The sequence below is a fragment of the Capra hircus genome, chromosome 12 (genome assembly GCF_001704415.2).
Source record: "Capra hircus breed San Clemente chromosome 12, ASM170441v1, whole genome shotgun sequence".
In the NCBI taxonomy this organism is placed as follows: Eukaryota; Metazoa; Chordata; class Mammalia; order Artiodactyla; family Bovidae; genus Capra; species Capra hircus.
In genome coordinates this window covers 10626696-10653306 of record NC_030819.1, presented here as the reverse complement: position 1 = coordinate 10653306, position 26611 = coordinate 10626696, and the positions used below count along the sequence as shown (strand labels likewise).

The following is a 26611-nucleotide window of genomic DNA, read 5'->3' as shown; positions in this document are numbered from 1 at the left end:
CTGGATTAATACACAGGCAGATATTATTACAAATGAGGACACCTGGGCACGAGGTGAAAAACTTGCTGAAGATCACACAATAAGCGAGAGGCACAGGCAGAACTTGAACCCATACAGCCTGGCACCAAAGTACATGTTCTTAATTGACATTGTAGATTAGAAAATTGAGGCATGGAGGAGATAAGTTGGCCCAGGTCTTACAGCTCGTCTGTGGGATGCAGACCCTGGGAGATTGAGCTGTGGGCTGAGTTTATACCCACTGGCCCCCACCAACACGGTACCCTGGGGGGAATGCATGTCACATCCAGGGACTAGTCTGGAAGGCAATCTGATTAACCAACAAACCAGAAACACAAGATACTGCAGATACTAATTTGAATTTCAATGGTATTTTCCTAACCCATTAGATGGTTTACTATAGATCCAGGAACTGAAGCAAAAGACCAGGAAGCGAAATAAATCTTTACAACTTGTCTGCTAGGCCAGACTGCTGTGAAGGGAAATTCATCTCATAGGAGAGCTGGTGCCAATAGTACTTTTCATCAAGAAAGCAGAACATCAGACTGGAACAAACTGAATTACTGAAAAATGAGCAGAGATGTGGTACAAGACTGAAAACTGAAGGTACAGAGTCTTGAGGAAACCTGGGGAAACCGAGGATCAGGGTCCATGTGGTCAGTGTCCCTCCAGGGAGGACAGAGATGAACACAAACACCCTGTGCGCTGACCGTGACTCAGGGCAGGTGCACCCAAGACGCCCAGCCTCCAGGTGAGCAGTGACTCCAGACAACGGTTAGGACAGTTAGGTCCTCAAGACCCAACTCTGAGTCAGTTAAACACCTCTCTCTAGGCTGATGAGGAAGGAAAGCCTTCCTTCCACTTAGGATGAAGTTTCAAGTATGCTGTGTGCTAAGTTCCTCCAGTCATCTCTGACTCTTTGCAACCCTATGGACTGTAGCCCACCAGGCTCCTCTGTTCATGGGATTCTCCAGGAAAGAATACTGGAGTGGGCTGCCATGCCCTCCTCCGGGGATCTTCCTGACCCAGGGATCAAACACACATCTCTAACGTCTCCTGCATTTTCAGGTGAGTTCTTTACCACTAGTGCCAGCTGGGAAGCCCAAAGTTTCAAGGAAAATGATTAAAACTGAGAGCAGTAAAGGGAGAAGGGATAGGAGTTTGGGACTGGCAGATACAAACTACTATATATAAAACAGATAAACAACAAAGTCCTACTATATAGGAACTGTATTTGATATCTTGTAGTAAACCATAATGAAAAAATATGAAAAAGAATATGTATGTATAATGGAATCACTTTGCTGCGCACCAGAAACTAACACAACACTGTAAGTCAACTACACTTCAATTTAAAAATTAAAAAAAAAAAAAATCAGAGCACCAGACAAGCAACTAGTGAGAAGGCGGGGGTAGGGCCACAGTTAACATCAACTCACACGTGCACAGAAATATTGTTCGGGGTTCCATCATGGTTGAAGTCCGTGAGGTCATTAATTGAGCTCACAGCGATGACTACCTGCCCAATGGTGTAGACGATGGACAGCGACACGATCGTCCTGTGTTAAAAGAGGTCAAGAGAATCCAAGTCAATCACACAAGGACTGTCCACTTCCAACGCCAGCGCAAAAAGGCCTCTGCTTCCAATTTTCAAAAGCCCAGTCACGAATGTCCTTGTTCCTCAAACTGGGACAATAACCGGATACCCCTTTGAAAGGCAGCCTGCTGAAGAATTTGGCCCCCAGCATGTAGGCACTGAGCAAAGTTGTGGCTAGACGAGCCTGGGGAGAAGGAAGATCTGTTTTCTCTTTGAACTATGTGAAAGACTCAATGTCTAACTATCAAAATGAGGACCTGCATCTCTGAACAGCGAGAGAGCATGGTTGTGTATCTGGTAACAACACTTGGGCAGGAGTGGTCCATTGGTTAATTTTGAATGACACTGATTTATTCTGAGATGGTGAATATTCCTGCCTCCGCCCACATCACGCATTTCAGCTGGAAGAGCCTTTATTTCCTCCTGTGTTAAGTCCAAGGAAAATTCCCGAGGACCACCCCCACCCCCCCACCACTGAGGGTGCTCTTGGACCTCTCCCTGCATGACCAGCTGAGCACTCCATGCCCCACTGTCTAGCAGTTTGAGCCTTTCAGCTGCTGGGGTGTTTTCAGGGAGCTTCTTTGTGCTCCTAGCCCTTAATTCCTCATGCATCATTAACAGACGCTATTCCTGCTGCTATTTCAACATGAGACAGGAGGCCAAAAATCCTACCAACGCTACTCGCATCCATCCTGCTGAATGCCAGGCCGCTGCTGAACTCTGGCCATACGAAGATGAGCAGAAATGGGGCCTGGGACCCTCTCCCCAGAGTTTTTTACGTTCCCTAATTCCTCGTGCCCTGAGCCCACCATGCCAACTCTCAAGGCTTATCATTATTTGTTGGCGTGCTCGTTAACAAGAGAGCTGCCAAGACTCACTTGAACTTCCCCAGCCAGGAGTCGGCGATGAGAGCTCCGAGGATGGGCGTCAGGTAGCACAGGGCGACGAACGTGTGATAGATGGCGGTGCCCAGGTTGTCGTTCCAGCCCAGGAAACGTTGGAAGTACAGGATCAGGAGTGCTTTTTGCAGAGGGAAGTGGAGGAGGAGGTGGCAAGGAGGTGAGCAGTGGCAGAGGTAACTCGGGCTCCTCACTGACCGGGGGTCGGGGAGGCGGAGTGGGGGGTGGTGGGAATGGGGGTGAGGGGTGTCAAAAAGGGTTACCTCTCATTCCATAGTAAGAGAACCTTTCGCAGAACTCATTGACCACGATGAAGAAGATGCTTAAGGGGTAACCGAAGCAGCTCTGGCAAAGAGAAAACAGTCTGGGCTGGAAGCAAGCTCCTCCCTGGTCCAGCATCATCAGTGAGAATGAATGGCAGAAAGCAGCTGGTGTGTATTTAGTAACTTACCGCAGACCCTCCAGAGGTGAGATCCAGGATTAAGAATATTTTATTCCCTTACACTCTACGTAGCGACAATGACAAAATGAAGGTTTTTCTTGTTTTACAGTTTTATTGTTAGCCTGAGAAGGGCTATACAGGCAGACCTCAGAGATCCAGCGGGTTTGGTTCCAGACCACCGCAGTAAAACAATAACTGTGATAAAACAAGTCACACAAGTTTTGGGTTTTACGGTGCACATGAAAGTCACGTCTACACTATGCTGTGGTCTGTTAAGTGCGCAATAGCATTATGTCTAAAAAACAATGTTTAATTTAAAATGCCTTATTGCTGAAAAATGTTAACCATCATCTGACAACACAGGGTTGCCACAAACCAAAAACACAGTCTCTACGAAGCATGGTAACACGAGGAATGCCTGTACACAGAAGTTTCTAAAGAGAAGAAAAGGCCACACAGGGACTCCGGATGGGTCCCTGGTGGATGCTAGATGCACGTTAAGTGAATGGGGTGCAGCTGTGGACAACGAGGCGCAAAACAGGTTGTACAGCTTACAGCTTACATCATGAAGCCACATAGGGAAGGAGGAAGGAGACTCACCTTCGGCACGGACATTCCTGAAAGAAAACAAAACACCAGTTAGAGGCGAGTCTGCCGAGCGCTTTTTGCTGAGTCTGAGCTCAGCCCCTCCGGCCGGCCAGGCCGCTGGGGGTGTTGTCCCCGGCGCTCGGGCCCCATCCACAGCCCAGGGCTGGGCCCTGGCCTCTTTGCTGAGCGGGGCTGGGCCGGTAGCTGCATTTTCTTTTCATCAGCTCCTCATCAGGGCAAATGAGTGGTCAGGATGGAGAACCAGAGACTCAGAGGATCTGCCGCAACCGTTTCCTCCTTGAGAGGCCTCAAAGGCTGCCCAGCGCCTGCGGGATAAGACCCCCAACTTTCGGAATGTCCTTCACGGTCTCACGAGGCCAGGGGGTTTGGGTGAGGGATAGAGATAGAAAACGCTGATGCACACCCGACGCGTGATGACGATCCCATCTCCGCCCGGCTCCCCAGCCGCCTTTCTTTTTATACTAGGCTGTGGTCTGTTAAGTGTGTGTGTGTGAGAAACTTGCTCAGGTGCGTCTGACTCTTAGTGACCCCATGGACTGTCCATGGAATTCTCCAGGCCAGAGTACTGGAGTGGGTAGCTCTTCCCTTCTCCAGGGGATCTTCCCAACCCAGGTCTCCTGCATGGCAGGCGGATTCTTTACCAGCTGAGCCACAAGGGAAGCCCTGTTAAGTGTGCAATTAAACATTGTTTTTTAGACAGAATGTTGTTAAGTGTGCAACAGCATTCTGTCTAAAAAGAAGGTTTAATTTTAAAATGCCTTTCTTCCCGCCCAGTCCCCCAGGCACACAGGCTCCAGGACACCCACCCCGCCTCCCTGTCCGCACACCCACAGCCCTGAACTCGAGACAGCAAAGCCACCTCCGACCTCCCTGCATAACCAGAGGGCAATAACCGACAGTCTCCACCGCAGCCTCCCCGCTGCCGGAAGAATCACGGGGTCTCCAGCCCTTTATCCCCAGCGTCTTTTCCAGCACCCGCTGCCCAGCAGGGGCTTAGCATCAAAAGAGGGACTTAGAAGAGCAGAAGAAAATGGATGAGGGTCCAAGTGAGCTGGCACCAATGAGGTGCCACGGATGGCCTCCTCCACCTTAGCTGTGCCCCTCACCCCCCTTGCCCCTGCCCTACTGTCTCCCCGGAACTGTGACCAGAGCTCACCCAGAGTCTTGCCCGAGTCCTCGTATCTCCTGCCTGGCATGCTGTGGTCCATGGGGTCACAGAGTCAGACAAGACTGAGTGAGCAAACAGCAGCATCTCCTGCACTGCCCCTGCCCCTGCACACCTTGGCCCCTATTTATCAGAGGCTGTCCCGTACTATTTCACATGCCTCTGTCCCTGGGGACCCACCCCCTTTCCACCCCCTCACCCCAGCCCCACTGACCACAGCTTCAAGTTCCTTATAGTCATGATCCTCAGACTTACGGCTCTGTGACTCCACAGTTGTGTGTGTGGGGGGGTCTGTGTGTGCCTCTGTGTGTGTGTGTCATATCCAACTCTTCACGACCCCATGGACTGTAGCCTGCCAGACTCCTCTGTCCATAGAATTTTCCCAGCAAGAACACTAGAATGGGTTTCCATTTACCACTCCAGGGGATCTTCCCGGTCAGGGACGGAACCCACATCTCCTGTGTCTCTTGCACTGGCAGGCGGATTCGTTGCCACTGAGCCGCCCGGCAAGCCCAGGAGCAGAGGCTCTCAAACTGGAGCCTGCCTCAGAACCAACCCTAGGGCTTGAGAGAGCAGTTTCTGGATCCCATGCCCAGAGTTGCTGTCTCTGGAGGCCTGAGGAGTAGGTTGCATTTCTAATAAGGAGGAGTAGGTCCCCCGAGCTTGCCTTTCTAACAAAGTCCAAGGGCACGTCAGTGAGTGCTGCTGGTCTGGGGATGGTCCCCTGCGAACCACATGCAGACTGTGAGGGCAAGTTGCCGGCCTGGTTTAAGTACCTAAATTTTATCCCGGCCCTGGGCACCTCAGGACGCTCCTGGGCCCATGTCTGGGGCAGGGGGTAGAGAACTGGATACAGAGGCTGAACAACTCGCTGGCGTCTCCCCCATGGCCCCACTGTAAGCTCTTACACCTTCCCTGTTCCAGGCCCTTCCTCTCCAACTGGCTGCCTTGTATTTTCATCCTGTGCTCGTCCAGGGCCCCATCCCATAAGACACAATTGCAACTCTCTCTGAGGAACCCCCTTCTTGGCCTGGACCACATGGTCTTCCAGGCCACCACCCCCCATCTCGTAAAGAGGGGGTCTTCCTTTCTGAAGCCAGTCCTGCTAGGCTGTGGGTAACTATACTTTCCCCCGCCTCACATTAGACACCTTCCCACTTACGAGCCCCTGGTAGCTCAGAGAGTAAAGCGTCTGCCTACAATTCGGGAGACCTGGGTTCAATCCTTGGATTGGGAAGATCCCCTGGAGAAGGAAAAGGCAACCCACTCCGGTACTCTTGCCTGGACAATCCGATGGATGGAGAAGCCTGGTGGGCTACAGTCCATGGGGTCGCAAAGAGTCGGACGCGACTGAGCGACTTTACTTTCACTTAAGAGCAGTGATGCTATCTTAGTCCTTGTTCTCAAGGTGGGAGAGATGAAAGTTCTGGAAGGAGATTCTTCACCGCTGATGGACTGGTTTTCTCCCCAGTTAGACTTTCTTATAGGAAGGGGCTGTTTTCCGGGGCAACACGTGAGGAGTACGGCATGAGGTTGGATGGGAATGGGATGCTAGTCTTGTTGCTGACCTCATCCCCCTGCGCCCCTGGGCAAGCCCACCTCCTCTGCACGCAGCCTGCCTATCAGGTGACAGGAATCCCACCCACCTAAGTTGGCTATGAGAGTCCATGGGGGAAGCCCCAGCCCCGAGCTCCATGCATCCTCCAGGGGAAGCTGCTACTATTACAGCATCCTCGGCCCCTCACATGGTGCTTTTCACAGACTGGAAACCAAATGTCTGCCAAGTGAATGCGTATCCTGAAGAACCAGCCACTCCGGTCCTCAAGGACTGTGCTCACATCCTGGCTGCTTCACTACAAAGTTCCATTAGCCCCTCCGGTGAACCCCAGTGCCCCCATGTCTTCCCAATCCCCACATGGCTTGGCCCCAGGGGAGCAGTGGCAGGAGATCAGAGGGTCAGGGCATTTTCCTCCCCGGCCACTTCAGACAACTGAGTCCTCAAGGGCCAGCCACTCCGCCCCCGACATGGGTCCTCTCTCTGCACACGACTCTCCTTCGAGGTTTTTGTCTTGGCTCTGTACCACTTCCTACTGGTGGCAATGGTAAGGCCACCACTCTGGGTACCCACCCGTCACTTAGGGAGCCCCGGCCCCCACCCCCATCTAAATGTCTTTCTGAGTATGCCAACTGTTTCCTGATGGGACCCTGGGGGATAAACAAGCCATGTTTCACCCTCAGACTACATGCTGCCATGTTTCATCACCAGAGTGGGGAGAGGCCCAGTCTGCTGTGAAATCAAAGGACCTCCCAGGAAGATGCTTTTGCAGAGCTCCACAGGACGAGCCTGTTGGCTGCATTTGAAGCCTGCCCGTTTGTCTTCTTGGGGACCTGGTAGGGCCGTACGATGCTCTGCCTATGTAAGACTTCAGATAATGTGGCCTTACCAATGCATTCCAAAGACCAAACAAAGTCATGAGGTTTGTCCACACCAGAGGTCAGGTTGGTTCTTGTGATGGGCCTTTTAGAGAAAAGCAGGAGGGTGTGAACACCCAGATGACAGAGACAGCCTGGAGCTTTGCTCCAGTCATGGCGTTCACACATTTCTTGTAAATGTTGGTCTGCAGGGAAGACTGCCGAGTCAGGGTAGCACCTGTAAACTTCTGGCTGAACATTATTTAGCATGGGCTTCCCTGGTGGCTCAGCTGGTAAAGAATTCGCCTGCAATGCAGGACACCTGGGTCCGATCCCTGGGTTTGGAAGATCCCCTGGAGAAGGGAATGGCTACCCACTCCAGTATTCTGGCCTGGAGAATTCCATGGACTGCACAGTTCATGGGGTCGCAAAGAGTCGGACATGATTGAGTGACTTAACACTGGCAAAGGTTTTGTTTAGTTCACACGTAAATAGGGTTCAGTTCAGTTCAGTCGCTCAGTCGTGTCCGACTCTTTGCGACCCCATGAATCGCAGCACGCCAGGCCTCCCTGTCCATCACCATCTCCCGGAGTTCACTCAGACTCACGTCCATCGAGTCCATGATGCCATCCAGCCATCTCATCCTCTGTCGTCCCCTTCTCCTCCTGCCCCCAATCCCTCCCAGCATCAGAGTCTTTTCCAATGAGTCAACTCTTCGCATGAGGTGGCCAAAGTACTAGAGCTTCAGCTTTAGCATCATTCCCTCCAAAGAAATCCCAGGGCTGATCTCCTTTAGGATGGACTGGTTGGATCTCCTTGCAGTCCAAGGGACTCTCAAGAGTCTTCTCCAACACCACAGTTCAAAAGCATCAATTCTTCGGCGCTCAGCTTTCTTCACAGTCCAACTCTCACATCCATACATGACAGAAAAGAAACGCTAGACTTTGTTACAACAACCATCACACCCAAACTACGTTATGGAAAATGAAATTCCTACACTCACTCAGGTGAAAATCTGACACTGAGCACCCAGTCGTCACTCAGGATACCTTTTATTTTCTGAAAGCTGTGTCTTCCAAGGAACCACTTTTATTGCTGTGGGGGATCACAATAAACTGTGGAAAATTCTGAAAAAGATGGGAATACCAGACCACCTGACCTGCCTCTTGAGAAATCTGTCTGCAGGTCAGGAAGCAACAGTTAGAACTGGACATGGAACAACAGACTGGTTCCAACTAGGAAAAGGAGTGCATCAAGGCCGTATATTGTCACCCTGCTTATTTAACTTCTGTGCAGAGTATATCATGAGAAACGCTGGGCTGGAAGAAGCACAAGCTGGAATCAAGATTGCCGGGAAAAATATCAATAACCTCAGATATGCAGATGACACCACCCTTATGGCAGAAAGTGAAGAGGAACTAAAAAGCCTCTTGATGAAAGTGAAAGAGGAGAGCGGAAAAGTTGGCTTAAATCTCAACATTCAGAAAATGAAGATCATGGCATCTGGTCCCATCACTTCATGGGAAATAGATGGGGAAACAGTAGAAACAGTGTCAGACTTTATTTTTTTGGGCTCCAAAATCACTGCAGATGGTGACTGCAGCCATGAAATTAAAAGACGCTTACTCCTTGGAAGAAAAGTTATGACCAACCTAGATAGTATATTCAAAAGCAGAGACATTACTTTACCGACTAAGGTCCATCTAGTCAAGGCTATGGAATTTCCAGTGGTCATGTATGGATGTGAGAGTTGGACTATGAAGAAGGCTGAGCACCGAAGAATTGATGCTTTTGAATTTTGGTGTTGGAGAAGACTCTTGAGAGTCCCTTGGACTGCAAGGAGATCCAACCAGTCCATTCTGAAGGAGATCAGCCCTGGGATTTCTTTGGAGGGAATGATGCTAAAGCTGAAACTCCAGTACTTTGGCCACCTCATGCGAAGAGTTGACTCATTGGAAAAGACTCTGATGCTGGGAGGGATTGGGGGCAGGAGGAGAAGGGGATGACAGAGGATGGAATGGTTGGATGGCATCACTGACTCGATGGACGTGAGTCTGAGTGAACTCTGGGAGTTGGTGATGGACAGGGAGGCCTGGCGTGCTGCGATTCATGGGGTCGCAAACAGTTGGACACGACTGAGCGACTGAACTGAACTGAGAGGTTGCTAAGCTCTTCTTTCATAGATTTCAGATGTAATGGATGGATATAACACTGCAGTTAGCATTTAATTAATACACCTGTGTCCTCTCAGGGCTGCTGTCTGAGGCAGCTCAAGTGCTCAAGCACTTGAACTCAAATTTCAACTGTTGCCAGATTCTGTTGACTTTGGTATAGTTGTGTCTATCATTGATATTCTGACAGTAAATCTCATTGGCGTATTCGAGTGGTCTGATGTTTCTCGAATCACTCATGGGTCACTTGGTTTTAATTACAGATCAGAGTAAAACAGCTTACCCCAGGCACACAGTAATTGTGGAATCAATGCCAGCCCTTGTTGTTATCCTAAGCCTAGCAAGTGCTTTTCGCTCTCTTTTGGCTACAGAATTTGGTAAAAAAAATGCACATCATAAACTTCTACGATCACTGACTTCTGGGGACAGCAGGAAAAACCAAGAAAGACACATGGCTGCTTCCTCCTCATTAATGGAACCTTGCCATGAAGGTGACTATAGCCGAGTACCTAACGAAGCACATTGCACATTTTGAACCATTTTGGGATGGAAACCCTAAATGGACTATTTTATTACTTAGAAACTAGTAACTCCTTCGTTAACACGATGGGTGTAAAGGGTGCTTTTCTAGGATGCGGACTTGGGAAAGGAGGGGATGAGGCATCTTTGCGGGATATAGAGAGAAGCTTGCTCCTGCAGGCAGAGGAAAGTGTTCCCTATCATCGCGGAGACGGAAATCAAGGGAAAGATTAAGCACTGCATGATTTATTGAGGATGACATTTCTGAGGTCGCATGGTGTGGGAGGCAGAACTTTGGTCCCACAAAGATGTCCACATTCCTGATCCCCAGGGTCATGTGGATATGTTTCCTGCCCCAGCAAAAGGGACCTGGCAAGAGTGATTCAGCCAAAGACCTTGAGGGCAGGCACTTATCCGGGATCATCTGAGAGCTCCAGTGTAATCAAAAGGGTCTTTAAAAGAGTCAAAGGAGGAGATATGAAGACAGAAACAGAGGTCAGGACGATGGTCACCTGCTGGAAGGCCACCACAAGCCAAGAAAAGTGGTGACCTCTAGAAGCTGAAAGGACAGGGAAACAGGGAAGAAGCCTGCCCATACCTCGATTTTACCCCATGTCAGACTTCTGACCTCCCGAGCTCTAAGACAATAAATTTGTGTTATTTTAACCCACTAAGCTTGTGACGATTTGTTACAGCAGCCATAAGAAACACACACATGGGTTTGTCTCAAGCTCTGCAGATGTAGGTCTCATCACTGTTTACATGGGCTGCCCTACTGGCGCAGATGGTAAAGAATCTGTCTGCCTGCAATGCAGGAGACCTGAGTTGGGAAGATCCCCTAGAGAAGGGAATGGCTACCCACTCCAGTCTTCTTGCCTGGAGAATCCCATGGACAGAGGAGCCTGGTGACTCGCAGAGAATCAGACACAACTGAGTGACTAACACTTTCACTTTTGGGGGCTTCCCTGGTGGTTCAGCGGAGAAGGCAATGGCAACCCACTCCAGGACTCTTGCCTTGAAAATCCCATGGATGGAGGAGCCTGGAAGGCTGCAGTCCATGGGATCGCTGAGGGTCGGACACGACTGAGTAACTTCACTTTCACTTTTCACTTTCATGCATTGGAGAAGGAAATGGCAACCCACTCCAGCGTTCTTGCCTGGAGAATCCCAGGGACAGGGGAGTCTGGTGGGCTGCCGTCTGTGGGGTCGCACAGAGTCAGACACGACTGAAGTGACTTAGCAGCTGGTGGTTCAGATGGTAAAGAATCTGCCTGCAATGCAGAAGATCCAGGTTTCATCACTATTTATATAGATCTAAAGACTCAAACTTCCTAACAAGTTTTATTTGTTGGCAAAATTTCCTTTTTATCATTTTTTTTCCTTAAGCAACATTTTTTATCTGAGGCTTAGGAGTCTGTATGTGGCACCTGCCTTCTTAATGGAATTTGGCAGAATCTGTAATTAATTGCTCAGTTAGTTTCTGCAGGTTCAGTTCAGTTCAGTTGCTCAGCCATGTTAGAATATTTGCCATCCCATGGACTGCAGCATGCCAGGCCTCCGTGTCTAACACCAACTCCTGGAGTTTACTCAAACTCATGTCCATTGAGTCAGTGATGCCATCCAACCATCTCATCCTCTGTCATCCCCTTCTCCTGCCTTCAGTCTTTCCCAGCATCAGGGTCTTTTCAAATGAGTCAGTTCTTTGCATCAGATGGCCAGAGTACTGGAGTTTCAGCTTCAGTATCAGTCCTTCTAATGAATATTCAGGACTGATTTTCTTGAGGATGAACTGGTTGGCTCTCCTTGCTGTCCAAGGGACTCTCAAGAGTCTTCTTCAACACCACAGTTCAAAAGCATCAATTCAAGGCTGTATATTGTCGCCTGCTTCTGCAAGTTACTGACTCTTCATTACCTGTCTCTAAAGTGGGACTGCTGCCTTATAGGACTGCTGTTAGGAATAAGGGTGTCTGAAACTGGTTCTGTAAACCAAGAGTAAAACGAGTTTCCTTGGTGATGGCTCTTGTAGGCTGTGTATATGCCTCCCCAAATCAGTTGCATGAGACCCCAGCGAACACAATGGTCCTGCTAGAACACGCTTAGCCTCACTCCTGGCAGAGGCAGCTTTGGAGCTGAGGCGAGAACTCCTCTTACAACGTTGGCTCTGCAGCCAGTTGGTGGAAGGACACGGAGCTTTGAAATCAGCTTGGAGATGTTCCTCCCAGTCGTGAGGATCTGGTCAAGGCACTCGACCACTGGATTCTCCATTCCTTCATCTAGAAGTGCTAACACTTTCTTTGCCAGTTGGTTGATAAGACTGAACCTGCATTAATGAGGTTTGCTATTAATTGCATCCCAGGAAAACATCTGGGTAGTGTGGGTGGATGTTTGGCATGGCCTGACTTGAAAATACGGACAAGACTGCCGTGGGAGCCCCGGCAGGGGAGAGAGGTGGCCCTTGAAGAAAGAGGCCGTCCCCTCCAGGGGCGCGCTCATTGATCAGATCAGTCCTTATGATGTCACTGGGGGGAGTTAGGTCATGGGATGAGGAAGCTGTGGACAGAGGAAAGTCAGACTTCTCAAATACAAGCCACTGGCAAGCACGGACTTTCAATCAAGCTGCTCTCAAACGGGTAGAATAGTGCGGGACCACGTGAGTGGCTACAGGGGTTAAAGGAATATTTAAAAACTCTCCAGTGCAGCAGTATCTCAAAGGGTGGGCTCTAGACCAACACCAGCAGCAGAAGCTCCGGGGAATTCAATGGAAATGCAACTTCTTGGGTACATCGCAGACACGTGGAATCAGAAACTCTGAGGGTGGAGCCGGCTGCCTGCACAGTGGCAAGCCCTCTCGGGATACAGTTTGGAGGCCACTCACTCATTGCCCAGCATCGCAGGAGGGGACTGGTGTGCCATCAGGCACTAGGCAGTGCTCCCATCCAGGTGGTCAGCTCCTATGATGTGAGTCTGGCCTTGGCTCTTCATTCCCTGTTTCTAAGCTCTGTCCTCTATTTACCAGGGTGACGGTGACCAGCAGACGCCTTGCCTCGCCTTCCCCATCTCCTGTCCCCCCACTGACCTGAGTGTCCAGGGTGGAGGCTCTCAGGACCTCCCTCAGACCTCTTAGGCTCTGCCTCCTGCACGGCCCGGCCTCTGCTGGGGACCTGACTTCCATCGCCCTTCCCCCCAGCACTGGAGCCAGGCCTCCTACCTCTCCCCCTCTCCTGGCTCCTGCGTGGCTCCCCGCAGCATTAGGGCAGTTAGCGCCTCCCCTTCCCACCCCTCTCTCCTCCCTTAGATCCTTTTAGTCTCTTTACAACCACCCTGGACACAGTGAGCTGTTCTGACTTCTGAAAAGAGTTTCAGAGCCTCATGTATCATGTGATTGCCCCCTCCTTTTTGTTTTTTTTTGAGAAAATACAGCATTGGTGACTTCAAAAAGAGCCTGGCAAGAGATGCATCAGGTGTAATTGCAGCTGGCGATGACAGAGGATGAGATGGTTGGATGGCATCACCGACGCGATGGACATGAGTTTGAGTAGACTCTGGAAGTTGGTGATGGACAGGGAGGCCTGGCATGCTGCAGTGCATGGGGTTGCAAAGAGTTGGACATGACTGAGAGACTGAACTGAACTGAGGCTTGGTGGCGAAGCATGGGAGAAGAGGCTTGCTGGCTTTGATTTTTTTTTCAACCAAATTGATCAACTTTGATCAAGAAGCCAAAGGGCTTTTTCCTTCCTTCAGTGGGCTTTTGCCACCAGAGTCAGGCTTGTTTCAGAGCAGACAGCCTACATCTATCACCCGAGGCCCTTGTTTTCCGGAGGGGCTCTTCCTGAGGCTGGCTCTTCCTGACCTGATGAGTTTTTTTTTTTTTTCCTTCCTGGAATGTCTTGCCACATTCCCCCACCTCAGGGTCCCTGCTTGTCCACAGGGCAGTTTTGTGCAATTTGGAAAATCGTGATCTTTCTGGCTGGATCTTGCCCAGGGGCACAGCTTAAGAGTGGAGAATGGCTCAATGGCCCCAGGCACTGCCTTCCAGCCTGGGCCTGCTCTGGGGCCTCTGGGCAGGGCACAGCCTGTACCCCTGGGGGCACTGGCCCTGCCCGTCTGGACTTGTTTTTATAGAAATAGCCTCTTTTCCACAACTCCCTTCATCCCCACTGAGAGAACCTATTCTTCCCCTGCTACATTGACAAACAGCCACATAAACCACCTGCAGTTCAGGAGAGCCAGGTTCGATCCCTGGGTCGGGAAGATCCCCTGGAGAAGGGAATGGCAACCCACCCCTGTATTCTTGCCTGGAGAATCCCCATGGACAGAGGAGCCTGGCGGGGCTGCAGAGTAGGACACGACTGAGAGACTAAACCACCATCACCAGACATCCAACACGCTGATGTGTGCTTTCCTGAAAGCCATTTAATCAAGTTCCTGGCTGTCCTGCCAGCACCGCTGCGAAAAGCAAAAGCATTATCAGGCCTTTGAGAATCGGGAAAGTCCACTAAACTCTAACAACCTGGAGCTGCTTGAGGAATGCGGGGAAACCAGTGCTAATGGGATGGTGGGGGTTTTATGAAGCGACTCTGGCCAAGATCCCAGGGCAGGGACCAGACATCTTGGGCGCTGGCCACCTTGTCGCCCCACTAGAAAGGCATGGGGCTCTCTGTCCAGCGGCCCTTACCCACCCCCAAGCAGACAGACATGGCATACGAAGCCATACGAAGCCATCTGGCTGCATCCAGGCACTGGCTCACCGGCCACAGGGCCCCTCATGACCATGCTGCCGTCATCAGCCTGCTGCTTCACTGTCGCCCTTTTGCTGGGTACCAGGAGGCAGGCGGCACGTCTTCCTTCCTATGTGTGGATGCAGCAAGCTACCTCAGGGCAGCTTTCGCCACCCAGCAGCCGGGCCTGGTCCTCCATGAATCTGATGGCCGGATCTTCATCTTTCTTGAAGCTGTCTCCGCCTTTCCTGAACTAGGGGGGTGTGGGAGGGGGTGGGTACCCTGGTCAGGGCTGAGGCTGGCAGTCCTTAGTTAATGCCCCTAGGGGCACTTCTGTTCATTTCGTGAACAGAGCGGCTTAGAGCAATGGAAACGTTATCATCTCGTGGTTCTGGCTGCAAGGCGGAGCTGGTTCCTGCAAGGCTGTGAAGGGCGAGTCTGTGAGGGACCTGTCCCCCAGCTTCTGGTGGGTTGCTGGCCAGCCCTGACGGTCTCTGGCTTGTTTCAGCATCGCCAGATTGCTGCCTTTGTCTTCACCTGGTCCTCTCCCCGCTGCTGTGTCTGGGTCCAAACCTCCCCCTCTTTCTAAGCACACCAGTCACACTGGACTGGGGCTACCTCCTACAGGGTGACCTCACCTGGACTGACTCCATCTGCAATGACCCTGTTTCTATGTAAGTAAGGTCACATCCTGAGGTACTGGGAATTAGGACCTCAGTATATGGACCAGGGGGAGGCAGGGGGTGGGGTGGGGGACACAAACCCCAAACAGCGTTTGTAGGCACACTCCTGGGCTTAGTCGCTCAGTTGTGTCTGACTCTGTGGCCCCATGGACTCTAGCCCACCAGAATGTGTCCATGGGATTCTCCAGGCAAGAATATTGGAGTGGGTTGCCATGCCCTCTTCCAGGGGATCTTCCCAACTGAGGGACTGAACCCAGGTCTCCTGCATTGCCAGTGGATTCTTTACCATCTGAGCCACTGGGAAAGCCCAACCTTCTAGTAATACTTTAAAAAAAAAAAGATTTCTATAAAGAACTGTCTAGAATCACAGGCATAAGAGGCCCACAAAGGCCGCCTCCGATGGTTTTATAAATCACCTGCAGCTTTCAGCATCTTGTTTCCATAACCACAGGTCTGAATTCCTGACGGCCATTCCCATTCTCCCTCAGAAAGAAATCAGCTCCGGGCGCCCCAGATCTGAGCCCCCGGGACGTGCTCAGAGACAGTGTATTCCTCTACTGCAGGGAGAGGGCAGCCAGAGTACTCAGTAAGCTCAGTCAGTCAGAGTACTCAGTAAGCTCAGTCAGTCAGAGTACTCAGTAAGCTCAGTCAGTCAGAGTACTCAGTAAGCTCTGTCAGTAAGAGTACTCAGTAAGCTCAGTCAGTCAGAGTACTCAGTAAGCTCAGTCAGTCAGAGTACTCAGTAAGCTCAGTCAGTCAGAGTACTCAGTAAGCTCTGTCAGTAAGAGTACTCAGTAAGCTCAGTCAGTCAGAGTACTCAGTAAGCTCTGTCAGTAAGAGTACTCAGTAAGCTCAGTCAGTCAGAGTACTCAGTAAGCTCAGTCAGTCAGAGTACTCAGTAAGCTCAGTCAGAGTACTCAGTAAGCTCAGTCAGAGTACTCAGTAAGCTCAGTCAGTAAGAGTACTCAGTAAGCTCTGTCAGTAAGAGTACTCAGTAAGCTCAGTCAGTCAGAGTACTCAGTAAGCTCTGTCAGTAAGAGTACTCAGTAAGCTCAGTCAGTCAGAGTACTCAGTAAGCTCAGTCAGTCAGAGTACTCAGTAAGCTCAGTCAGAGTACTCAGTAAGCTCAGTCAGAGTACTCAGTAAGCTCAGTCAGTAAGAGTACTCAGTAAGCTCTGTCAGTAAGAGGACTCAGTAAGCTCAGTCAGTCAGAGTACTCAGTAAGCTCAGTCAGAGTACTCAGTAAGCTCAGTCAGTAAGAGTACTCAGTAAGCTCAGTCAGTAAGAGTACTCAGTAAGCTCAGTCAGTAAGAGTACTCAGTAAGCTCTGACGCAAAACAGAAAGGTCCAGGGACTGGCTCAAGTTCTGCCTCAGGCGGAGGCTAATCAGTGACTCAGGGGCCGAGATTACTGAATTTTGCCGTTTTCTGTCAAACCTCAACATGAATCAGCCACAGGTTTATGTCGGGAGCCGCGTTAGGCATTACTGACAAAATAGAGGCATGGCCCTAAACCCCCTCCCTTTGTTCCCTAGGCACGGACCCGGAATGAAGGAGTTAGGCTTTGTGATTCTGACTTGTTTTTTCCTTTCCTCGGCTGAGTTGACTAAAGAGAATATTAAGGTGCTTATTGTTTTTGAGAGGAGCATGAGAAGGCATAAAGCCTTCTGCAGCTGTGCTCAAAGAACAATTCATCAAGTTAATCACTGACATTTGTTCAAGGACTTTTACAAAAAAGTGTTCCAGAGTGAGTACACAGGCCGCAGCTTGAGGCCATGCGAGGGATTGCTATCTGAAGCCCATTTGTGAGAAAAGTGTTTATGGCAAAGGAGTTTGCTGAATTTAGGGCTTAGGAATAATTAAAATAGAAGCTAAAGATTTAAGGATTGCTGTAATGTTACAATATTCTACTATGGCTTATAGAAATTAGGGACTTTAGAGATATTATTAGCTAGAAGCTCTTTCTAAGAAAGAGTGAGCTTAGGATACTAGGGGCAAACAGGACTTAGAAAGATAAGAATTAAACTGAGGAATGCGGTATGCAGCCCAGACATTAGCATGAGTTACAGTGTATTCACAAGGACACATGAGAAAGAGTAGATAAGAGAATCGCTGAGGGAGGAACTCCTTTCGAGGGCCAACAACGATTTTTGGAGAAAAATAAATCTGGGTCAATGGGAACTAAAAATATAAAACCTCTGACCTAATGCTTTTGCCAAAGTATAAAAGAGAATCATAAGCTTGAAATAAACAGGCAGTCCAAGAAGAATGAGAGGCTGCCTCAGTTTCTCGCCGACACTGCTCACACCTTCAGGTTGAATCCCTGGCTGCTGGAGCTGGACTCCGGCAGGTTTACATACATCCCCTCCCTCTTGAACCTCCCTCCCATCTCCCTCTCCATCACATCCCTCTAGGTTGATACAGAGCCCCTGTTTGAATTCCCTTAGACATAATGCAAATTCCCACTGGCTATTTTACATATGGTAATGTAAGTTTCCATGTTACTCCCTCCACATCTCACCCTCTTCTCCCCTCTCCCTGTGTCCATAAGTCTGTTCTCTGCATCTGTTTCTCCACTGTTGCCCTGTAAATAAGTTCTTCAGTACCATTTTTCTAGATTCTGTATATATGTGTTAGAATATGATATTTCTCTTTCTCTTTCTGACTCACTTCACTCTGTATAATAGGTTCTAGGTTCATCCACCTCATTAGAACTGACTCAAATGAGTTCCTTTTTATGGCTGAGTAATATTCCTTTGTGTATATGCACCACAACTTCTTTATCCATTCATCTGTTGATGGATGTCTAGGTTGCTTCCATGTTCTAGCTATTGTAAAGTGTGCTGCAATGAACAATGGCATACGTGTGTCTCTTTCGATTTTGGTTTCCTCAGGGTATGTGCCTAGGAGTGGGATTGCTGGGTCATATGGTGGTTTTATTCCTAGTTTTGTAAGGAATCTCCACACTGTCTTCCATAGTGGCTGTATCAATTTACATTCCCACCAACAATGCAGGAGGGTTCCCTTTTCTTCCCACCCTTTCTAGCGTTTATTGTTTGTAGACTTTTTGATGATGGCCATTCTGACTGGTATGTAGTGATAACTCACTGTTATTTTGATGTGCATTTCTCTAATAATGAGCAATGTTGAGCATCTTTTCATGTGCTTATTAGCCATCTGTATGTCTTCTTTGGAGAAATGTCTGTTTAGGTCTTTTCCCCATGTTTTGATTGTGTGTGTTTTTTTTTTCTGATATTAAATTGAGCTGCTTGTATATTTGGGAAATTAATCCTTTGTCAGTTGTTCCATTTGCTATTATTTTCTCCCATTCTGAGGGTTGTCTTTTCACCTTGCTTATCGTTTCCTTGGCTGTGCAAAAGCTTTTTACACCTGGACATTCTTATATTCTACAAGGATACCCTATAGGGATTTCCCTGGTGGTTCAGTTGTTAAGACGCTGCCTTTTCAATGCAGGAGGTGCGGGCTCAGTCCTTGGTTGGGGAACTAACATCCCACATGCCGAGTGGCCAAAAAAATAAAATAATAATAAAACGGAGGCTAGCAAATTTTTAAGGAAAAAAAAAAAGGAACATTCTGTATTCCGAACTGAAGAGTGAGGCTGACTCTAAATGGTATGACAGCTGACAGTGAAAAAACAAATATATTCTCAGGGTAAAGACAGACCATGCCTCAGAGCTGTTGTAAAAGGAAACAGGAGAGAATGGGAGAGGAGGGGTTCCTGGCCTCTGGACGCTACCACCACGGCGAGGCCCATGCACCCAACAGGCAAGGGAAGCAAGCGTATTACCGTTGGCCCTGACCTGAACATCCTCACAGGGGAACACAATGCCTGCGGCATGCAAGTGTCACTAAATTAAAACAAAACAAAACACTAAGACCTATCTTCTGGTCTTTGGGGGAGTTTCTTTGGAAGCAATTAAAAACAAGTTAAAGACCTGAAATTTTGGACATAAAGATTTTTTTGCTCTAAGATGTTAAATTGTAACTAGAAAAACTGCTTTCTGATCCTGGTAAGTGTGAAGTTAGGCTGCAAAACTAGGTACAGAATGCAAATGCTTTCCTCTGTTGATATTTACGTTGAACACGGCTCCACCCTGTCATGAGAATACATAAGAACATCCGTAAGAAATTTCTAGAAGTAGAATGCTGGTAAAACATTGTGTGTACTTTAGATTTTATCTGATATTACCTAACAGCTCTCCACAGAAGTGTTAGGTGACTTACTTTTTCCAATCTTATGATTTTGGAATGAACACGCACGGAAGAGAGAACTATATATATATATATATATATATATATATATATAAATAAACAAAAAGCTAAACACTATTCATAGTTAAAGATTTCCTGGAAACTTTATCCTGATCCAGAACACAGTATAACAGAGTCTGGACATTATTTTTAGAATTAATGAGGTAAATCACCCATGTCTATGACATCACTGTGAATATTTCTGATTCACCTACTATTATGTACTCGGGGGTGTATTTACAGACCAGTTCTGTTATTAAATAAACTTGTTCAGGATGGATTAGAGCTATGACTGAAAAATCCATCTGTCTTGCTGGGGGAAGACACTAGTTACTAAATGCAGCACCTTTTGAGGATGCCGGCCACATCGGAGCGATCTATGCACACTATGAATATTTCCTAACTAAAGTTATTGATAAATAATACACATATTTCAGAGAGAATGTTTTCTAGTACCATTTACATTTTTAAGTAAGTGTTAGTCACTCAGTCATATCCGACTCTGCGATCCTTTGGACTGTAGCCCACCAGGCTCCTCTGTCCAAGGGACTTTCCAGGCAAGAATACTAGAGTGGGTTGCCATTTCCTTTTCCAGGGGATCTTAACAACCCAGGGATCGTCTCCCTCATTGCAGGCAGATTCTTTACTGTCTGAGCCACCAGGGAAGCCTGCTTCTAGTACCATGTATAGGGTTAAACAGTGTTCTCCCAAAACTATGGTCCTTTCCATAATCTTGGAAGGTGATCTTATTTGGAAATGGGGTTGTTGCTGATGTGAAGATTGGAGACAAGGTCATCCTGGGGTAGGATGGGTTCCGATCCCATACGACCGGTGTCCTGGTAAGAAGACAGCCACGTGCACACAGAGGGAAGACAATGGCCACGTGATGATGGAAGCAGAGACGGGAGAGCAGTATCCACCAGCCAAGGCATGCCAGGCTGGCTGAGAACACCAGAAGCCAAGAGGAAAGGCAGAGAATAGATCCCCCCTATGGCCTTCAGAGAGCATGCCCTGCTGACACCTGGGTTTCTTCCAGCCTCCAGAAATGCGAGACAATAAATTTCTGCCGTTGTAAACAACCTGGTTTGTGATACTTTTGTTACAGCAGCCACAAGGGAATGAATACATCATGGAACTTAAGTGTTTGGACTAAATGAGAAAAATGTTTGTTCCTCTAAGAACATCTCAGTCATCCCTCCTGACATGTCCTAATAGAGCTTGCACGAAAACCCTGCAGAGAGTTTGAAATGCTGAGTCTGAGCACTTTTAACAGGTCTTCTTATGGTTTGGGAATTTTCTGGTCTTACATCTGTCCTTGAACCAAACTTTCCTGACGGGCACAGCTTCCGGGTCACACATCTCCGTGAAATCCAGGCGACTCGGAAATGCAGGCTGACAGCAGTCCAGGGGGAGGTGCGGGCTGGTCTCCAGTCTCGGAAGGACTAGACCTTCCTCCTTGCTCAGCACAGTCTGTGGACAGTCGCATCCCTGTCTTGGCTGTAACACCTTCCACCTGCTGAGACGGTCCTGTATCCCCGTCCTGCCTGCTGATAGGAGCTGCACCTGGACCGGGTCTGGGCGGCCAGTCCTGTTCACATCGACCCCACGGGGTAACCCCACCACGTTGTTTCCTCAGGGATACATTTCTGACCTCTGTAACCAGGGGACAAAGTTCCGAAACCAGCGATTCCCTGCTTCTTGATGTTGCAATCCCAGGGCGATGAGTCAACGGTTCGCATTCATCTTCTGATAATACTGCCTCTTTCTTTCACCACCATCCTGGAGGAAGGAGGAATGTCCTGCGTCCACCCTTGTTTTTATTTCCCTCTTGGCTCACCTGGGGCGCCCGCCTACTTTCTCTCCTGCCAGAGATGGAGCCGAGAGGTGTGGAGAACTGTGTCCAGGAGCAGCCATGGCCCAGAAAGGTGGGAACAGAGCTGGCTGGCAGTCCCCGCACCACGGCTCCATTCATCAGCTTGACCCCAGGGAACAGATGGCTCCCTGGAAACAAGCCTGGTGGCTCAACCAGCCCCTGGAACAATCCCCCAAGCTGTCTCTGTCCTTCAGCAACTCAAAAGGCAGTGGGGAAATTATTGATCAGAAATCCGAGAAAACCAAAACTGGAATAATTCCACTCAGGACATTTTGTGGGGATGAGAAGGGCTATGCAAAAATTTATCATGAAGATGGCAAATTCTCCAACCTTGACGAGACACCGTACATGACTGCTTTCACTGGTCTCATAATACTTTATTTCCCTCAACTGTCATTCGGTGTGGGAAAATGTTGCTTATGGGCTTGTGCTTCTGCCCCTGAGGATATGAGCTTCTTCAGGGCAGGACAGTTTTGTACCCTTATGTGGTAAAAGTACAGAAACAAAATACCTGCATAAATAGGTGATTCAGGTCAACCCGTGCCAGCCTTGGCTCCCTTCGCGAGCTAAGCTTCCGATTCTAGCTACTAATGTGTCCCAAGTTTGGTCATCGAAGACAACCCAGGGCCCAGACTGCACTCGATCTTGCTACAATCTCGTTCTGGGGGCACAGTAGTAACATGGGGACGTGTGCGAGGGTCAAGAAAAGAAAGCTGTCGTTTAGAGTCACGTAGGGTGGTGATTCTCAAAGTGTGGTCCTGGGCACTGTCAGGAGCAGCAGCATCTGGGAACTTGTAAATCCTTGAATCCTGCCCTGACCCACTGATACAGACATGTTAGAGCCGGGGCCCGGCTACCTGTCAGGATAAGCTCTAGCTCAAGTGATCCCGATGCAGGCTGAAGTCTAAGGCACACCACTGCCTTAGAGCGTGTGTGCTAGATCACTTCAGTCGTGACCATCTCTTTGCAGCCCAGTGGACTGTAGCCCGCCGGGCTCCTCTGTCCATGGGATTCTCCAGGCAAGAAGGTGGAGTGGGTTGCCGTTCTGTCAGCCTAAAAGGACCCAATGTCAGAAGTTTCCTCTTCTTACTCTGGGGAGGAAGAGGTTCTCCTGAGGTTCAGATGCCCTCAGCCGCCTCTGGTGTGGGACCCCCCACCCCCCACCCAGGCTTCTGGCCGAGGCAGTGTCAGCCTCCCTGGCCCTTTGGCTCTGTTCATAGGTCTACCCAAGAGCTTCCAGGAAGAGGAGAGAATGTGGAAGGACTTGTAAATGCCCAGGGTTGAGGGACCTTCCAGGCTGTCCTTGTATACTCAGGCAGGAAACTAGCATGAAAAACTCTTCTGAAGGACGCGTGAGGCCAGCAGGAAGCGAAGGGCTGGGGCAGGGGTGGATAACAAAGTGAATGAACTGCTCAAGTTGGCCCGGAGGCCCTGGCCTGGGTGTCGGGAAACTTGCCTCCTAGAACCTGAAGCCCCCTCAACTTCCATTTTCAGAGGCGCACGTGGGGCACATGACAGAAGCAGGATCTATGGTTTTCTAGAACCAGAGCGAGGGAAGGAATTTGTGAGAACAACTTCAGCATAAATCTTTGCTAAGCTCTTGGCCAGGGGTTGGAGTGGGGTTACGAGGAGGAACACTGAATATTTGAGATTTTCAGCAAAGGCATCCCCAGCCCTCCAAAGGCCTCAGAGGGGGCTCCCCAGTCAAGGCAGTTCAGCCCTGGCCTCCTCTGCACCTCGACTCTGCTAATCTCACACGTTCACTGAAGCAAAGGTCAGCAAGCAGCTTCGGCTTCATGCCAAATCCAGCCCTCTGCCCTTTTCTGCAAGGCTTGCAAGCTAAGAATGATGTCTATATTTTAAAAGAGTTGAAGAACACACTTAAAGACTATTTCATGATACCTGCAAGCTGTATACAATGTACATTTCCATGCCCATCAGTAACATTTTACTGGAACACAGATTTGCCAATTTGTTTCATATTTCAAATTCCAAGCGTGGAGTTGAATAGTTGCCACAGGCACTGTGTGGCCTCCTTAGCCAAAGATATCTCCCATCTGACCTTTTTCAAGAAAAATGTTTCCCTAAGAATTTTTCCTCACTTCTTTCCCTCCTGCTGAATTCACCAAGTGTCCCCCTGCAGTCATGAGCAGACCTGAAACAATCCTGGCATCATCTCAGTCACAGACGTCTGCTCTTAAGACGGGAAGTCACTGCTGCTTTTCAAGTTAAAAGACATTTCCTAATTATTTGTTTCATTTATTAGCTAGACCCAGATATAAAAAACTTAGGACCTGAGTAAATACACAACTCTGGCCATCTGATGTGAAGAGCTGACTCACTGGAAAAGACCTTGATGCTGAGAAAGATTGAGGGCAAGAAGAGAAGGGGGCAACAGAGGCTGAGATGGTTGGATGGCATCATCCACTTCATGGACATGAATTTGAGCAAACTCCGGGAGCTGGTGAAGGACAGGGAAGCCTGGCGTGCTGCAGTCCACGGAGTCACAGAGTCAGACACGACTGAGCCACTGAACAGCAAGAGAGATGCAACTGGTGTCCGAACATAGACTTTTGGTTGCTTCTCACATGCTATGCCTATCTCAGGGGCAAAATACACAAAAGAACCCGTAAAGCCTGAAGGGTCAATCGGTAAACTAGAAAGTGTGTTCACTGGGGACTACATAGTGTTCATTCACTGGTAATCAGGCAGCAGACAGCGACCTCGCCTGCAGCTACCTTTGGGAAAGTTCCCATTCAGCACAGAAACTACTTAGGTGTGGAGATCTGAAAACCAAAATAAATATTTCGGAGCACCTCCCAGGAAAGCTGCACCGAGTGACAAGCGGATGGTATTTTTGCAGCGAGACCCAGAGCACCCGCCCAGGAGCTGGTCCGCGGGTCAAGCGGCGCTTTGATGGCTGCGGCGGCTGACCGCCTGCACGCGGGAGGAGGCGCACGCTCAGCACCCCTGGAAACCCCAAGTGTGACCCACTTGCCCAGCCCCACTGCCTCTTGGACCAGGGTTCCCTCTGGGGTCACCGGGCCAGCCAGAGGCAAGGGAAGTGCCAAGGGAGCCTGCCCCCTTCCCCACTGAGGTTCTGCGGACCCCTCCCATCACCAGCACCACCCCGTCCAGCCCACAGCCCGCAGGGTGGGAACACAGAGGCCGTGGATTCCCAACAGGTGGGCAGGTCAACGTTATGGCGTTAGTTCTTCCGACGAGCGTCTGCCACCTGGGGCCCCCTCCCTCTGCGCTCCCCCCTCACCCCCCAGGACAGGACAAAACTTCCCCCGAGCCGCCCCCCCCCCCCCCCCCCCCCCCCCCCCCCCGGCTCCGGCTCCGCGGACCCCGGTGGCCGCTTCCTGCCGCGCGGAGATGTCCCGGCTGCGCCCGCGCATGGCCGCCCGCGGTGCCAGCCTTCCCCGCTCCGCGTGCACGCGCCCAGGTCCCCGAGCCGCAGGTGGGGACCGCGTGGCAGCCCGGCCCCTTCCCGGCGGCGGGAACCCCTCCGCAGCGCCCTGCCTGCTCCCGGCTCCCCTCCGCTCCCCGGGACCCCGGCCCGCCCGGGCACCTACCCATGCTGGCGGCTCCGAGGGCTCCCTGCGACTGGCGAGCGAAGAGTCCAGGTGGGAGGAATCCGTGCTAAGATGTTGTTTCCTGTGACTCGGTTTCCAGGCCCTGCCCAGCACCTGTGCAGCTGGAGGTGTGCAGGCGGGGCGGCGGGGCTCCACCCTTGGAGGCGGTGGAACGGCCGGGGCAGAGGTCGGCGCCCCTTGAGCCCCAGAAAGGGGACACCTGTCGGCGGCCCGCGCCTGGACTCCGCCCCGGCCCCCGGGGGCCGCCAGAAGGGAAATCTGGGCCAGGATGCCCTGTCTTGAGCGTGCATCTTAGCCAAGGGGGAGGGCTCATGAAATGCAGGGTCCCTGGCCTCACCTGGATTTGCTGACTCAGTAGATCGGGGTGGGGCCTGAGAATCTGCATTTCTAACACATGCTAAAGGTGAGGCTGACGGGCCGGGGACCCCACTTCGGAAAGCAGTACTGCGCTGGGTAAGCACCATGTCTGCAAAAATGGGCGGAAGGTTGGTCAGTTCAATGTCTGTGCCTGCTGCAGATGTGTCGCTTTTACCTGGCCTGTGAGCTGTGGAAAACATTTCTGGAGAACTCTATATTGCCTTCCTTTAAGAATAACAAAACCAAAAATAAGAATACAGCTAGGAGCTCCAGATCTTTTTTTCTGTTTACTCCTCTCACTTGAGGAGGGCTTTTGTACTCTGCCAGCACTGAAAGAAACATTAAAACGGAAAAGGAAGGCGAGTTTCTATTGTTTTTTAAAGAATCGTGTAAAATATACACAAAACTAACCATCTTAACTATTAATGCACTATTAAGTGGTATTAAGTACACACACACCGTTGTGCAACCGTCACCATCATCCGTCTCCAAAACTTTTTTATCTTCCTAAATGGAAATTCATTGGAAAAGACCCTGATGCTGGGAAAGATGGAGGGGAGAAGCTGAAGGGGATGACAGAGGATGAGATGGTTGGATGGCATCACTGACTCAATGGACATGAGTTTGAGCAAACTCTGGGAGCTGGTGAAGGACAGGGAAGCCTGGTGTGCTGCAGTCCATGGGTTTGCAAAGAGTCGGACATGACTGAGCGACTGAACAACAAACTGAAACTCTGTACGCATGAAATGCTAACTCCCTATTCACCTCCCAGCACCCACCATGCTACTCTCTGTCTGAATTTGACTCTTCAAGATACCTTATATAGCTGGAATCATTCAAAATTTGTCCTTGCCTCTTACATGTGTTGTAAGGTCCATCCATGTTGGAGCATGGGTCAGAATTTCCTTCCTTTTAAAAGCTGAATAATATTCCACTGTGGGTACACATTACATTGTGTTTAGCCGTTCATCTGTCTCTGTCTTCTTCGGAGTCTTAGCAATGCCCCAGGGCCACGCTGACCGGAAGGCTGTGGTGTGTAGGGAGAAACCCAGGCAGGCTCTTCCTAGAGGTGGAGAAGTATAAGTGAAGAACAAAACTCCAGGGGATGGAAGAGACCCGCCCTGCTGATCTGCTCTGTGTTAAGCACCCGAAACAGCATTTCAACCCTTCCTGTGTCCACCAGAGCAATTTTATAGTTAGGAAATGAATGTGATAGAGTGGGGAACTAGACAAATGACAGAGCTCTTCCCCAGCACGGCATGGCACCGTTTTAAGCCA

The 26611-nt window shown here is 49.9% G+C and overlaps 1 protein-coding gene across 1 annotated transcript in view; it reads right to left on the bottom strand.

Annotated features, from left to right (window-relative positions):
• The window catches only part of SLC15A1 (solute carrier family 15 member 1), a 50949-nt gene extending 25879 nt beyond the window's left edge, over positions 1–25070 (bottom strand). Inside the window, exons 1-5 of the mRNA XM_018056419.1 lie at positions 24956–25070; positions 3557–3573; positions 2778–2859; positions 2494–2635; positions 1458–1577 (exon numbers count right to left, since the gene is read on the bottom strand). Coding sequence (XP_017911908.1) covers positions 1458–1577; positions 2494–2635; positions 2778–2859; positions 3557–3573; positions 24956–24959 — 365 coding nt within the window. The 5' untranslated portion in view covers positions 24960–25070. The remainder of the gene's footprint in view (positions 1–1457; positions 1578–2493; positions 2636–2777; positions 2860–3556; positions 3574–24955) is intronic.